The sequence below is a fragment of the Didymosphaeria variabile genome, assembly GCF_027946475.1.
Source record: "Didymosphaeria variabile strain IMI 356815 chromosome Unknown scaffold_7, whole genome shotgun sequence".
Lineage (NCBI taxonomy): Eukaryota > Fungi > Ascomycota > Dothideomycetes > Pleosporales > Didymosphaeriaceae > Didymosphaeria > Didymosphaeria variabile.
In genome coordinates this window covers 1,309,172-1,323,461 of record NW_026611626.1, presented here as the reverse complement: position 1 = coordinate 1,323,461, position 14,290 = coordinate 1,309,172, and the positions used below count along the sequence as shown (strand labels likewise).

Sequence of the window (14,290 nt, the reverse complement as noted above, 5' to 3'; positions counted from 1 at the left end):
TCTTCAGAGCATGACATCGTCAAGCCAGGGAAGACTGACTATGTACATGCTTAGTCCTCCTCTTGTGGTTTCCCGTGAACCTCTCTTCCATATCCACTCAAGCTTGCCTGCGCTGTTTATGTCCCACCGCATAACCAACATGGGTAGTTCCCTTCGGGGATTTTCGTTACTTTCTTGCCATGCCGGCCAAGTGCCCCAGAGTCCCGACTCTGCCTCTGCTATGATTTTGTGCGTAAGGTCTGTATAAATGATGCAGGTCTCATTTGTTGCGGACTAGTCGGGAGTGATAAGGTGGTCAACATTTTCGTCGCTCATGCCTTGTAGTAGACCAAGTAACTCATCACGTGGATCCGATGCCATTTTCCTCCTGCTCTTGTGCTGAACGAATGTCTTGAATCCTGTCCATGCTCGTCAGTTGCCGATGGAGTCCCTCGTCACATGCATAGAGCTACAGCTTTCCACTCTAGTACTGGTCGAGAAACGATTACTGCCACCGGATAGCCTGTTCCATTCTTCCCGCAGTAAGCGAATGCTCATGACGCCGGTCCACACCAGTGTTGTGAGGTCTATTTTCTGGAGCAGTGTGTCGGGCCAGGTACCATTTGGTCTTGTGCTCAGCTTTCTTCATACTAAGTTATAAGTGATTCCATACTTTCTCTTCTGCAACTTCGAAAGTGGTTCTCTGATCCCCTACAATAACACCATAAGACCCTGGCTCGATCTTCCACGCTCCTCCTACCTCGTTCCAGTAACTACAAGCCATGTCTAATTGGATCTCGACAGTGACGGTCACTTCTTCTCCTGGTGCCAATGGTTTTGTCTTGGTAAAGCCCTTGAGCTCCCTCGCCGGCCGCCACACATCCGTACTTGAAGTGGGCGTTATATATATTTGCACGACGTCCCTCGCTTCCACGTTTCCATCATTCCTCACCGACACAGAGCATGTGATCTTGGAATCCAGCGCCAGGCCATCGATGGAAACTTCAAGTCCTCGGTACACAAAAGATGTGTAAGTCAACCCGTATCCGAACGGCCACCTTACTTCATCCTTTAGTCCAGCCGCCCGATACCCGACCCCAACGCCTTCTGCGTATTCAACAGTCACGCTTCCATCCTCTTGTCTCTTGGGCGGAAAATGCGCTGCACTGGGTGCATCCGCTAACGTCTTGAACCATGTCGTTGCGAGCTTGCCACTCGGGCTCACACGTCCCGTCAATAGGTCTGCTGTTGCGCGTGCACCTTCTTGACCAGGAAAATGTGCTAGAAGGACTGCGTCGACATCGTTAATTACTTCACTGACATCGATCGGGTTACCAGCATGGAGGACTAAGACGGTCTTGCGAGAGGCGGCAGCTACGGCTCGTATCAGTTGTGTTTGATTCGCTGGGAGCTCGATAGATTGAAGATCGAACCCCTCAGATTCGTACTCCTCGTTGCGGCCTGCGTAAACGATGCTCACATCGCTGTTGCGCGCGATCGAGACGCCCTCTTCGATAGCGTCACCCTCAGAGTAGGCTTCTTCAAAGCAGAGGGCGGCGGCATAGGGCGTTGGTTCACCGACGCTGAGTTTATCAGGCCCTTGCATAATGAGTTGGACCTTATACTCGGTTTGCGCCTGCATCTGGACCACTGTGCGGACCTCAAGGAGGATGTGGTTGAATATAAATTGCTCCGTCGATATGGGGATAGCAGGACCCGAAGATACCTCTGTTCCGTCGATCGTCAAAGTGAAAGATCCAGTGCAGCGCACCGCTAAGGTGTGAGATCCTGTCGTCGACGGTGTAAGAGTAGTTGAGATTCGAACGTGAGAGCCGGGAATTTTGAGGCCAGGTTTAAATTCGCCCAACATCCAAACCCGGCCTTCTTCATTGCTTTCCGAGAAAACAACTTCGTCAAGGTCATCGTTGTTGTAGAATGCGATGTCAACGCCAGGCGAACCATTCTCTGCCCGAATAATGTCCTTGCGCACAGTGGGAATGATGCGTCGCGTCCGCACGCCCTGCGCATATTCGACACTCTTGAATTCTTTGCGTAAGACCTCGAGAGGCGAGTGTCTGTACTGTGGGATGCAAGACGCACTGCCCCCACCAGTGCAAACAGGGTCTTTCGCAAACTCGCCGATGAGCGCCACTGTAGCGCTATTCGCAATTGGTAGCGTACTGCCTTCGTTCTTCAACAAAACCATACCGCTACGTGCAATCTCGCGAGCTAGATCTCCCGTCTCCTTCCTAATTACGGAACGCTCTGGCTCTTCGCTATGGCAAGCTCTGGTACGGTCTCGCAATTCGAGCATTTTGAGGGCGCGCGCGTCTATTTCAGCCTCGGAGACCGCACCTGCTTTCACTTTGGCGACCAGCCGTCCACCGCGGAATACTGGAAAAGGCATTTCGAGATCAAGACCGGCTTTGATCGGCGCAACAGTATCGTGAACCGCAAACCAATCCGACATGGTAATGCCCTTGTAACCCCACTCACCGCGCAGGACTTCCTGGTATAGCTCGGCATGCTCGCTGCAGAAGGTGCCGTCGACTTTATTGTAACTGTCGGCGTCAGATATTGAGTGATTGTGAAAGTCTTCGAGTCACCTTACGCTGTCATAACGCCCTCTGGATCAGAATTTCGCAACAGGTGCTGCCACGCCGCCAGGTAAATTTCTCGTAATGGCCTCCCATTCACCTTCTCTTTCACGTTGTAGAAATGTCTTAGAGTCTCTGCATCATTTGCCACAAAATGCTTTGGGCAAGCACCCACACCACCACGCTGTATGCCATTGACAATGGCGCTCGCCAATACACCCGAGATCAACGGATCTTCGGAGAAGCACTCAAAATTTCTGCCTGCACGCGGATCGCGATGGATGTTAATCGTCGGGCCCAACACTATTTGTGCGCTTTTCAATCTCGCTTGACGTGCCAGCTCTTCGCCCAGCCGGCCCAGTAATTCACTGTCCCAAGTGGAACCATAGCAGGCTGTGTTAGGGAACGAAGCTGTTGTAATGTTGGCATCCAGTCCGCTTGGTCTGATGCCGCATACTGAATCAGCAACACGAAGGGGAGGTATGCCGAGACGTGCTGCACCAGCCGCAGTGGAAAAATCGCGGCCCGAGAGTAGCCCTACCTTTTCCTCAAGCGTCAGCTTAGGGAGTAGGCTTGCAAATTGAGCGGGTGATTGGGTCATGGCGTGTGGGGAATCGATTGCGGGGTGAGTGCTTTGCATGGTATTGTGGTACCTATGATATGCAAGGAGCGATCCGGCATTTCCGCCAGATCTCGCTCGGGATTCCCGAGAGGTCGGAACATACGATGCTTAGGTGGTGCGGAGGACCACAATGTTCTAACGTGACAACCCCAACCGACAGGGTAACGGGTGTAACCATCAGACGGCAGTTGAAGCACTGGAGGCTTCGAAGTCAGGTGTGGCGGGTATCGCTTGACATCTTGTAAGGGCTCGTAGTATGACAGCCTGAAGGACAGGCCTTAAACCTGGAATCTGTAGCTCTACGTTGCCTAAAAAGGCATAAGATAGTAGTCTTGTTGCATACGACGTAGCCAGACGTCGTGAACGAATTCATTAGCTACCTAGCCCAGACAAAATCTTGTGCCATTGTTTTCATCAAGGGCCTGATGGCCATGCCGTAATCGCCGCCATTGGGTGTTCGTAGTAGTGTGTCAATGTGGAACTTCGCAGGATCTTTGTTCGTGAGGAACACACCTGCATGATGGTCGAATTGGACAATGACGACAGGACTCTGTATGCGATAGTAGAACGGATCATTATAGCCACACTCGCCAATCCAGCAAAAGTAGGTTTCGTGATACCAAGATTCCGCCTGCGCCAAGCGCAGCTTTCGAGCCTGGGTAGGAAGGTACAGTAGGAAATCTGATAGTATTGCGGTGACCAGCTCTCGAGCAGCAGAGCTCATGCCGCTAACTTTGACGCCTTCATACGGCACCACCCTGTTGTCGCGATGTGCACCACACAAATGCCGCTGATCGTCGTGATTCCAGCGTCCGTGGGGCATTGCTGGATCGTGGAGCAGATTATATAATTGTGCCTTGGCTTGAAGTTAAGGTGGAAGTGACTGTATGAGCTGTAGTCCGAGGCGTTCTTCTTCCTGTAAGATACGTGTGCCTACATAGGGGTCGTGGGGATCGTCAATGACATTCGGCTCAGCTCCAGTGAAGCATGGAGATACGACTGTCTGGTTACGATAAAGTAAAACATTGAGGCAAAGATGGTGACCATAAAAAGAGAAGCCCCATGGCGTAGTAGCTGAAAGTCTCCCAAATAGTACCAGGTTGTACGAGAAGTCGTTGCAGATGCGCAGAGCCTTTACTAGACGGCCTAGAAACCCGTTGATCCGCATAGCCCCGAGAGCTTTCTGGTAGCCTTCCAATGACAGTGTGCGCTGCAGTAATTTCATAGCGGCGTCGCGTACGTTGGCATTCACCTCGTCCAGTCGAATGCCTTTGTTGCTCAGCAGGAACTCCGGGTTAGACCAGGATCTCCATTCAGGTGAATCGATATGGTAGCTGATACGCTCCCTCTCATTTTCTTCCAGTAACGAGAGTAATCTCTGAGCTACGGTGGCTATCTCGGCCACAAGAACATCCTCCTCCTGAAGCGAAAAGAGGCCTGGTCGTATCACTCCATCGTTTGTGATTCCCCAAAACGGCTCTTCAAACAATTGCCTCCAATGCTGCCATAACCCATGCAGCCAAGGAGGCTGCGCGTTGCGTTCGAAAGCTGCTGCATACTCATGTGCGTCCTGTTGTTGCAAAGTCGCGAAACGGGGCTCGGTCAGGTCAGGCAAGAATTGCCAGAAGGCGTTGTCGTCCTCTGTCATCGCTTGGTGGTACCTTGAATGGTCGCATGTGTTCCCGTGTGGAGCTGTCCAATTTTTACTAGGCCTACTGCTCTTGTTTTTGTTGATATGCCAGCTTGTTCCGGATCTCCCACCTTCGCTTCACCTAGGGCGGCTTTTCCGCGGTGCAACTGGCACTAATTTCAGGTTTGCGCCATTGCTCGACCCAGAACAGCCGAATCTTTCACACAACATAGAGTACCATCTGAAATTACCGAAGAAAAAGTCAAAAGAATAGGATCCCTGCTTTGACCGTATATTGAAACAGGTCTTGTCCTTGCACACCAGGATGTCAATTCCATCGTTCACACGGCTCGTGCGTTTCGTGCCACTGTCAGACACGTCGAGAATATGCATAGGAGAACCGGAATTAGATAATGTGGATGTTGGAGTGGCCCTGCGGAAAGGGCAGCAAGTTGCGACTTTTCTATGGTCTGGTACATCAGTGCTATCTCCAGGTACCAGAACCAACCGGCGCGAAGTCATCGGTCGGCTGCTCTCGCCAGTTCATGCAGCGGAAATCGGAACGATCCGTTGTATCGGGTTGAACGTAAGCATTCACTCTAGAGAATGGTGTATACATTGACGACTGGTAGTATGTTCAACATGCTAAAGAGCTTAGCGTGGACCTCCCAACTGTACCTACTGTATTCCTGTGAGTCTTCCTCGTTGTCGCTGCTCCGACGCTTCTAATATGATTCAAGAAAGCCGAGCACTGCACTTGCAGACCCATGGCCGGCGCCAGCGGTGCTGCCAAAGCTTACGCAGGAAACCGACACGGGCGACTACGAATCAGAACTAGCAGTCGTACTGGGTATACCATGTAAGAATGTATCGGAAGAGGAGGCGCTTGACTACATTCTGGGCTATACAGCTTGCAACGACGTCTCCAGCAGAGCAAGCCAATTTGCACAGACGCAATGGTGTTTCTCCAAAGGATTTGACGGTTCTTGTCCTATTGGTGAGGAGCCAGTCCGCGTGAGCAGGGCGCATGCTAAATTACTCTCACTAGGCCCAACAATTGTGTCGAAGTCCGTGATTGCGGACCCTTCTGCGCTGCGTATCCGCGGTCTTAAGAACGGCGAGGTCAAGCAGGATTGCGGCACTGAGTATGTATCAGCAGGCCTGAATTTGTCGCTTGAGATCCAATTCTGACCAAGGAAACAGCGATCTCATTTTCAGCATAGGCAAGCTGATCAGTTTTCTGTCCCAAGGCACAACACTTCCTGCGGGTACAGTCATCATCACCGGAACACCGGCCGGCGTAGGTGCAGGATGCAGCCCGAGAGTCACCATCAGGGACGGTGACGAGTTTGCGGTAGAGATCCTGCCCCATATTGGGACTCTTGTCAACGTTTTCGAGAATGAGAGATAGGACCTTATTGATCGCCTAGAAACAAGAACATGGGATTGTTTTGGTCGAAAGCGCCAAGCTGAGTCGCAATATCGAAGTCCATCCCATTGCCGTCGATAAGTCCAAGTGAGCCCCAATAATGGTTTAGCTGGGTTGAATGACCTTCCACATGATTGAACAGAGGGTCAACAGGGTGGTGTTCAGGAGGAGCATGTCCCAGGTTATTCTCGTGGCACGTTGCGGCGCTTTCCGATGACCGTCTGCTTTCTGCTTTGTCTCTCGCGCGGCGCAATAGCTTCGCAGCTTCCACAGCAACGACGCTCTCGTCCATAGATTCCAGAATTTCGACGGCCATATCCACCAGTTCAAAGAGGGATCGTATCTCTTCACTAATAGCAGAACCTTGTGTGACGTAGAGTAGAACGACAGAAGCGGCAAAGACGGTATATGTAGCGTTATAGAACCTGCCGTCATAGTCAATGCGCTGTTCATAAAGCTACTTTGAAGATTGAACCTGCATACCAAGTCTGGAAGAAGTCATTATGCGCGTAGGTCTGATAAATCAGAGTGATCGTCTGTTTCGCCGACTCAAGGCATTTGTGGGTATTCTCCAGGCAACCGGGAATGTCTTTCCGCTCGGCAGGCGATGATCTTATGAGTAGAGAACCGAAGAGGAGGATCTTTAGATTATGGTAGCGTATACTTAGCACAAGTCTTTGTCGTTTGACCCATACGGCATCCTTGGCGGAGCTCAAAGAAGACCTTTGCTGAAGTTGATTTTGTACGTAGGGTCGAATAGCAGGAGGGAGTCGGTCAATCCAATCGTCGAGTTCTGTCTCTATGTTGTTGGTCAAAGCGATCATATCGGACATGCTAGGGTTAGACAAGTATATCTTCTGGCAGATGGTCCTTGTGATCCTCGACAGATCGACCATGCAGCCAATGATGGCACAATGCGGTGGTTCGAGCATCTCAGGGTTGACGTGGTCTGCTACTGTTTCCATTCCCACCACGGGAATTTTCCGATTGTGATAAATATCTGCGCCTAGAGTGTCAGGCCGTCCGATGGAAAAAGATATTTCCCTATTTCAGGTTAGAATGTCCGTACGGTAAGTCGTGTTGACTTACGTCTCAAGCGAGTAAAGACCCCTAGAAAGTCAGCCAGCAATTCGCCGCAACCAGAAAAGTATATGAGGACTCACCACCACGTTCTTGATTCCGCCTTCAGCTGAGCAATCGTTTTCTTTGTGTCAGATGCTGGTTCTCGGTTCACCCCCATGGCCAATGCTGTTCGCACAGCAAACCCTATGTACATATATGACCCTAAATCCGTGTTAGCTTTTGCATAGCTCCAGTGATCAGGATACTTACAATGCGGGTTGAGTTCGTTCTGACAAATCTTTGCCTGAACATGGCTTTAGTGGAGGATCGTTATTCAACGTGCAAATCAACACATACCATCATGAAAAAACATTGAACCATCTCGAGATTTGTGACGAGCCCAAGCTGGTGGCAGCATGTCCAAGCAATGTCGAAGAACTTGCGGGACCATTGAAGATTACTCAGACCGTCAATCGGGTCTTCTTCTCGGACTCCCACAATCGCGCCCACTGAAAGAACACTGTAATAGAGAGCAACAAAACTGGGAGGCGATTGGGGACCAGCGTCGTCCGTACTAGGTGACCAGAGTGCCTCGCACTTCTGGAGAAAGTCACGCTTGTCCAAGATGGGATGGATGTAGTGGATGGTAGAGAAGAAATTCTCTATAAAGCTTCGGCATTGGGGATAGTAATTAGCACGAGTAGTACCAGCATCTGGTCCATCTCCGTGGGAAGCGGTGGGTGTCGTCTGAAAAGTAGCATTATGCAAGCTGGAAACTAATTGAGCACTGTTTTCGTGGTCGCGAGAGCCTTGCCCCGAACGCTGGACGTGAGATAGCAGAGCGAAGGAGGATGAACTTCCATAGAACTCAACGCCGTCTGTGTGCCCGTTCACCCCCGAAATCTCCTCTTGGCCGACATTTCGGACAGATGCGGAAGTGTTTGGCTGGGGTGTGCTATCGGGTTCATGCTGTGGGCCTCGGTCTTCCAATGAACTCTGATCAAATCGCACCACGGGCTGCAGATAAGGCGAACCGACAGGTCTGGTCGAAAGACGTTTTACCTCATCTTCCAGCTGCTTCACATATTCTGCTGTATAGCGTCGAGATGTGTGCTGCAGGCCTTGGTAAACGCACGTTACATTGCGGCCTTTGCAATAAGAGCAAGGGTACGATTCGTCGCACTTATTCTTCTTCGCGCGGCAAAGATCGCACGCGCGAGCAGCACGGGGTCGGCGCGAGCGCCGGGGCGTTCGTGTGGAATTGCGCTCGTTCGCTTCCATCGAAAGTACACATAAATAATAGGATCAACGAGCTTGTTTGGAGGGACCAAATTGGCTGGACGATGGAGCGGGTGAAAGCACGATGGAATTCGGAGAGGAGCACCGTTGCATGCTGAGTAATCTAACAAGGATTCCTATACCAGCAGCGTGGAACCTTTTCGCGCTAGTGCCGATCCAAATGCGGGCTTCCATGTGCCCATGTATCCAATTTCCTCACCCTCCCCGCATTGTATACATACCTCCAGCCCTGCGACAGCGTTTTACAAACTGCCTATTGCAACAATTGAGGTATTTGCTCCAACAGATGTTCCACAACAGCATCTGGGCCTTTTTCTATCTGTAAACCAAAAGGAATTGCGTGTAGTTTCACATCGGGCTTGATTGACCGGGCCATATGTTGAATCTCCGCCACGTCCTCTGTCGTCCACATCGATGCCGAGAACTATGCGACTTTTAGAATTCCACCACAAGTTGCAATTATTATAGTCGCTCTCACGGCCACCTACCAATATGTCCGGCTGGTACTCTTGAACTTTACTTGCTACCTCATCTTTGCCTAAAGCATCTTGTCAGCGTCTACTTTATTCTCTTGTAAAGGGTTACTTACTGATGCAATTGGCTACGTAGTCGATCGTATAATCATCTTTCAATGTCTCCGTAACACGGCCGATGAGAACCTTTGCTCTCTCGGGAGCAGTATTCACTGTGACTAGTTTGAAAGGTCCTTTTGGGGCCATAGTAGGAAGCCTGATCGATGACCATCTGGTTCTTCGGGCGTATATACTACATCGAGAGCGTGCGCCGGATTCGCAATGGCTTCACGGAAGTCCGGAAGAGCCGTGACGTTCCAGCCAGTCGCACCCGGAATATCCGAAAGCATTGCGAGGCTAGGGAAATCCAGACTCGAATTGCGTCTTTGCGGGGGGAACTATTGGGAATTATGGAGCAAACATTATGAGAGCCCCATTGTCACATCCGCTGCCCGTTGACCCATTGCCAACCCCAATTGCTCGCACAACCAGTTCACCGAATCTATGGCGTCCTCTTTAGCTGCAACATCCAATCGCCAGTCTTATGTCCAATTAGATATTGTTATCGTCGGTGCTGGACTAGGTGGCCTGGCCGCAGCCATCTCTGCTGCACAATCTGGCCACAATGTTGTTGTGTACGAAGCCGCGAAAGAACTTGCCGAAGTAGGCGCTGGACTGCAACTGACGCCGAATTGTACCAAGATCCTCCAACAATATGGCCTCAGTGACGCCTTTTGGGCTTCCGGCGCGGAACCGACTTCGTTGTCTGTTCATCGATACACTGGATCAATACTTGCTCACGACGAGGCCTTCTCATGTAATATCCGCAAGCGATACGATGCCCCGTTTCTAGACATGCATCGGTGTGACCTTCAGAAAGCGTTGTATGAGCGAGCAAAAGCGCTAGGTGTTGATTTTCGATTTGGGTCACGGATAATCGACATGGAATTCGAGCACGCTCGGCCTATGGTTTCGACAGAGCAGGGGTGCCGCTATGCGGACCTTGTAGTTGCTGCCGACGGGCTATGGTCGCGTTGTCGGTCACGATTCCTAGGCCGCAACGATCCTCCTAAACCGACTGGCGACTTAGCATACCGCGTCGTGTTGGACATCGAACAGATTCAAGACCCGGAACTGCGTCGTTGGGTATCTGAACCGACTTGCCATTTTTGGATCGGTCCAGGTGCACATGCCGTTGGATATTCTTTGCGTGGCGGCAAGATGTACAACATCGTACTTCTTGTGCCTGACGATCTTCCTCCAGGCGTCAGCCGCCAGCCTGGATCTATCGAGGAAATGAAGGCACTGTTCAAAGGGTGGGATCCCATTCTAGCACGATTCTTAGATCTCGTTGACATTGTCGATAAGTGGAAATTGATGCATCGTAAGTCAAACGCAACATTTCATAGTTCAGTTGTACCTAATATACTTTCAGGAGATGAGATGACATCTTGGGTCAACGACCAGTCGAATTTAGTCTTCACGTACGTTCTGACCATCTTATATCTGTTCTCAACCCAGGCTAATGTATTTCAGAGGCGATGCTTGCCATCCAATGCTGCCGTATCTTGCGCAAGGGGCTAATTCTGCCATTGAAGACGGTACTGTGCTAGGATTACTACTCGGACGCATTGAATCTAGGGACCATATACCACACGCCCTAAAAACATATGAGCATTTACGAAAGGCTCGAGGCGAATCCATTGTACGGGAGACTTTTAAGCAGGTGATTCCTCCAGATACACATTTCGTAGCTGTGGCTAGAAGCTAATCCTGCGATAGCGAGACGCGTTCCATATGTATGACGGACCGGAACAAGAGGCACGAGACGCACTGTTCCTGTCACAACTAGGCAACGAGCTCAAAGGCCCTTTTCCGAGTCGCTGGACATGCCCACAGGTACAGTCGTGGTTATACGGGTATGATGCTTATGAGGAAGTCGAGAACGCTGTGAAGGCGGATCCATTTCCTCGCTTGTCGAACAACCAACGGGATGAAGTAATCGAGGCAGGTTGGCTTGCTAGGCTATCAGATTGGCTGCCTTTGTTATCAGGATTTGCGTTGGCGTATGCGGCGTTGAGTATACGTAGACTGCATGGCAAAGTCATGGTGCAAGGATGAAGTTGTCGATGGAGAAGAAAACGTGGTACAAGTTTTGTATGTGTATAATCAAATCACCAACATTGAATCCTTAGCATCAGCTCTGTGAGCGCTTCGGAACCCATCCATCGCCGTTCTTGCCGTAGTTAACCTAATGTTCACTGTGGAGTCATAATACATAGGACATGAGCATCTTAGAAAGCTTTCATTCCTATGAATCATGACTGTATGAGTAATACTAAGAGTTACTGCAGCGAAGTGAGCCACTCTCTACAGGCGCATATCAGTAGTTCACCTGGAAATCGGCCCATGACATTCTCATGTTGCCATCCTCCAGAGCCGAAAGCCCTTGATCACGTAGCAAACCTCATATTTTGCAAGGAGTTCTATGCTTCAATTTATAGCACAGGTCGACGAGGATCAAAAAAGGATGCAAGGAAGATTATCATTCGGAACAACGTCTACTTCAAGCCACAGCTTCCTGCGCCTGGAATTTTTCAAAAGCCCTCGCCGGTAACTTCTTCTCAAACATGATATCCAACTCTTTGAAAGTCCTTCCTTTCGTGCCCGGCACGAAGAAATATAGCAAAGCAGCATGTAAGACTGCGATACCGAAGAAGATCCAACCAAGGTTCCCGCCCAGATCAGCCTGGTCTTGGTTGAAGAGATACGGGAGTACAGCTTGCCAGAATGTACCTGCGACGCCTTGGAATCCGTTTCCAAGTGCGAGGGAATTTGCGCGAAGGCGTGTAGCAGAAACCTCTCCGGCAACTGCCATCGCAGCGCCGACGGCTGGTCCGTAGGATAAAGTCGAGAATTGCAACGCGATACCCACGACCGTCATTGTCTTGGTAGTTCGTGGCATGGCACCGGCGATACCCATGGTCAAGTAGGCTAGTATGCAGATACCCACGCCTGAAAACATGAGTATGCGATGGTTGAATTTCATCATGAGGAAAAGGTTGACGATGGACGACAAAACACCCATACTAACGCCGATTTGGGTGATCATGAGCACAGTGTTCGATGACAAGCCCGACTGGTTCAAGAAATACGGTGAGTTGGCCGAAAGGACTGACCCCACAGTAAATGACATGTAGAAGCAGATCAGTGTTATCAGGGTGCGACGGAGGTTTGATCCCTTGAAACACTCGAAGAGCAAGCCCGCTTCGGCTTGCTGACGACGCTCCAACTCAACTGTATGTTGGATATTGACTAAACGAGTGTCGATGTCTTCCTCGAATGGAGAGAGTCGCACTAGGGATTTTCGGGCTTGTTCGTGTTTGCCTCTCATTACGAGCCAGTATGGGGATTCGGGAACGAACGGAAGGCCTAGAGCCAGGGCCGCAGGAAAAGCCCAGGCGCCAGCGAACACGACACGAAATGCCAACGGATCTATGATGGCGATGCGACTGAAAGTGGCCGAAATAGCGACGAGGAGTCCAAGGTTCTGGCTTGAGGTTAGCTGGGAAGGTACTTCTGGTAGACTGAAGAACGTACAAGTGCGACAGTGTTGATCGACAAAGCAATGCCTCGCCTAATGGTGGAGTTACAAAGTCAGTGTAATGTTCACAAATCAGGGAAGTGGGTGAAGTGGGTGTTTTGGCTAGCTGCTACTGTCTAGAAGTTTCAGCCTCAGAGATGTAAAGCTCGGAGTCTTAGACAATCTCCCAGCACGAACACCCACTTCGTACCCCGAATCTGCGTACATGGGCAGTGGTGTGATTTCTGATACGAATGTCTGTGTTCCGACCATCGAGGCACCAAGAGCGAATCCAGTGAGAATCTTTGCCCCTAGGTATGTCGCAGGTCTTTCCGAGACAAATGCAATTGCTATGCCTGCGGAAGCAACGAGGATGACAGTGAGGAATACGGCTCGGCGACCCAACCAGTCTTGGATAGGACCAGCGGCTATGGACCCAACGATAGTCATGACGTTGAACATAGCGTTCCATAAAGATTGCCAGTGGGCCGGAATCAGCAGGACGCCATTGATCTCAGAGGCAAAGGTCATTCTAGATGTATGTCAGATCAGAACATGATAAGAGCTATGGTAGCATTACTGGAACGCCGGCATTGCCAGACAAACGGATAGAGCGAGGTTCTCGTAGCCGATCATGATAGAGCCAACTACTCCGACATTAGAGTTCGATTTCCCAAGAAATAAGGCATCTTTCCTTACTGTTTGCCCAAATCGCCCATAGACAAACCTTTGGATTCTGGCGGATGCATTGCCAGGCCGACAATGCACTATCAGCAGGCTGAGGGAGGAGCTGGTCAATCTGCTCAACCTGATTCTTAATGAGGTCGTCGCCATCGTGTTTCAGAGTCGGTAAGTTCGCCATGGTGACAACACGTAGCTAAAAAGCGCCGGCTTTGTGTTGAAGCGCTTGAGGGTGTACCTTTTCTAAGAGAACAGTACCACGAGTTATTCAGTTCAGAAGATCGTCTTTATGCAGGACAAGCATCGATAAAGCGGTATATTAGACCAGACTCGCCCGAGTCGTAAGTGTGCCGAGATGTGTGCTCACCCCAGATAATTTTTAAGGGATTAAGGCGTGTCCGGGTTTTCCGGGGTACCCCACGAACGGTCACCAAGACCGGGGAACGTGCTTGATCAGGTCGCTTCCCCACAGTCCATGCGGTCCAGATGCTCCAAACGATCTGGAGGTTCCCCGGATCTCGGAATGCACTCCACCGAGAGGCCCCAGATTGGTACTGCAACGAGCAGTCGTCTCAACATGCTTCCGAGCAAACAAAATGAAGTCCGACCGGCAATGGTTACGATAGATGGTATACAGGCTTTGCTTGACGTAGAAGGCGCCCCCAAGGCATCCTTGCAATTCCATCAATTGCACGCTGTATTCATCTTACCAAAGATTGCAAGAAATTGAAACCCTGCTGCTGCAGGTTCCAAGTCTGTGACCCTACCCTCATCCTCGCTGCAAAAGTATGCTCCTCATTGGGTATTTCCACCATACCACAAAGCACTCCATGCTTTGAAAGCTCCGCAAAAAGCGCCTGGCTGAGGTGTATCGGTACCATCGTATCGGCTGCGCC

General features: G+C 50.6%; 6 protein-coding genes across 6 annotated transcripts; 1 reads left to right on the top strand and 5 right to left on the bottom strand.

Moving 5' to 3' along the window:
- Window positions 1–634: 634 nt before the first annotated feature.
- N0V89_009575 (uncharacterized protein) lies at window positions 635–3,177 on the bottom strand (the record flags this gene model as incomplete). Its single annotated transcript, XM_056218326.1, has 2 exons — window positions 635–2,540; window positions 2,591–3,177. The coding sequence occupies 2 exons, from the start codon at window positions 3,175–3,177 to the stop codon at window positions 635–637; spliced, it is 2,493 nt and encodes an 830-aa protein (XP_056067591.1).
- A 397-nt stretch (window positions 3,178–3,574) lies between these two features.
- Window positions 3,575–4,021, bottom strand: N0V89_009574 (uncharacterized protein; the record flags this gene model as incomplete). Its single annotated transcript, XM_056218325.1, has 1 exon — window positions 3,575–4,021. One exon carries the CDS (start codon window positions 4,019–4,021, stop codon window positions 3,575–3,577), a length of 447 nt encoding a protein of 148 aa, XP_056067590.1.
- A 45-nt stretch (window positions 4,022–4,066) lies between these two features.
- N0V89_009573 (uncharacterized protein) lies at window positions 4,067–4,846 on the bottom strand (the record flags this gene model as incomplete). The annotated part of the gene is made up of 1 exon (XM_056218324.1): window positions 4,067–4,846. The coding sequence occupies one exon, from the start codon at window positions 4,844–4,846 to the stop codon at window positions 4,067–4,069; it is 780 nt and encodes a 259-aa protein (XP_056067589.1).
- Window positions 4,847–6,243: 1,397 nt separating this feature from the next.
- Window positions 6,244–7,497, bottom strand: N0V89_009572 (uncharacterized protein; the record flags this gene model as incomplete). Its single annotated transcript, XM_056218323.1, has 4 exons — window positions 6,244–6,682; window positions 6,741–7,301; window positions 7,347–7,367; window positions 7,421–7,497. 4 exons carry the CDS (start codon window positions 7,495–7,497, stop codon window positions 6,244–6,246), a joined length of 1,098 nt encoding a protein of 365 aa, XP_056067588.1.
- Window positions 7,498–9,634: 2,137 nt separating this feature from the next.
- On the top strand, window positions 9,635–11,251 carry N0V89_009571 (uncharacterized protein; the record flags this gene model as incomplete). Its single annotated transcript, XM_056218322.1, has 2 exons — window positions 9,635–10,514; window positions 10,950–11,251. The coding sequence occupies 2 exons, from the start codon at window positions 9,635–9,637 to the stop codon at window positions 11,249–11,251; spliced, it is 1,182 nt and encodes a 393-aa protein (XP_056067587.1).
- Window positions 11,252–11,696: 445 nt separating this feature from the next.
- Window positions 11,697–13,575, bottom strand: N0V89_009570 (uncharacterized protein; the record flags this gene model as incomplete). The annotated part of the gene is made up of 5 exons (XM_056218321.1): window positions 11,697–12,680; window positions 12,731–12,767; window positions 12,940–13,245; window positions 13,294–13,360; window positions 13,413–13,575. The coding sequence occupies 5 exons, from the start codon at window positions 13,573–13,575 to the stop codon at window positions 11,697–11,699; spliced, it is 1,557 nt and encodes a 518-aa protein (XP_056067586.1).
- Between the last annotated feature and the right edge of the window lie 715 nt (window positions 13,576–14,290).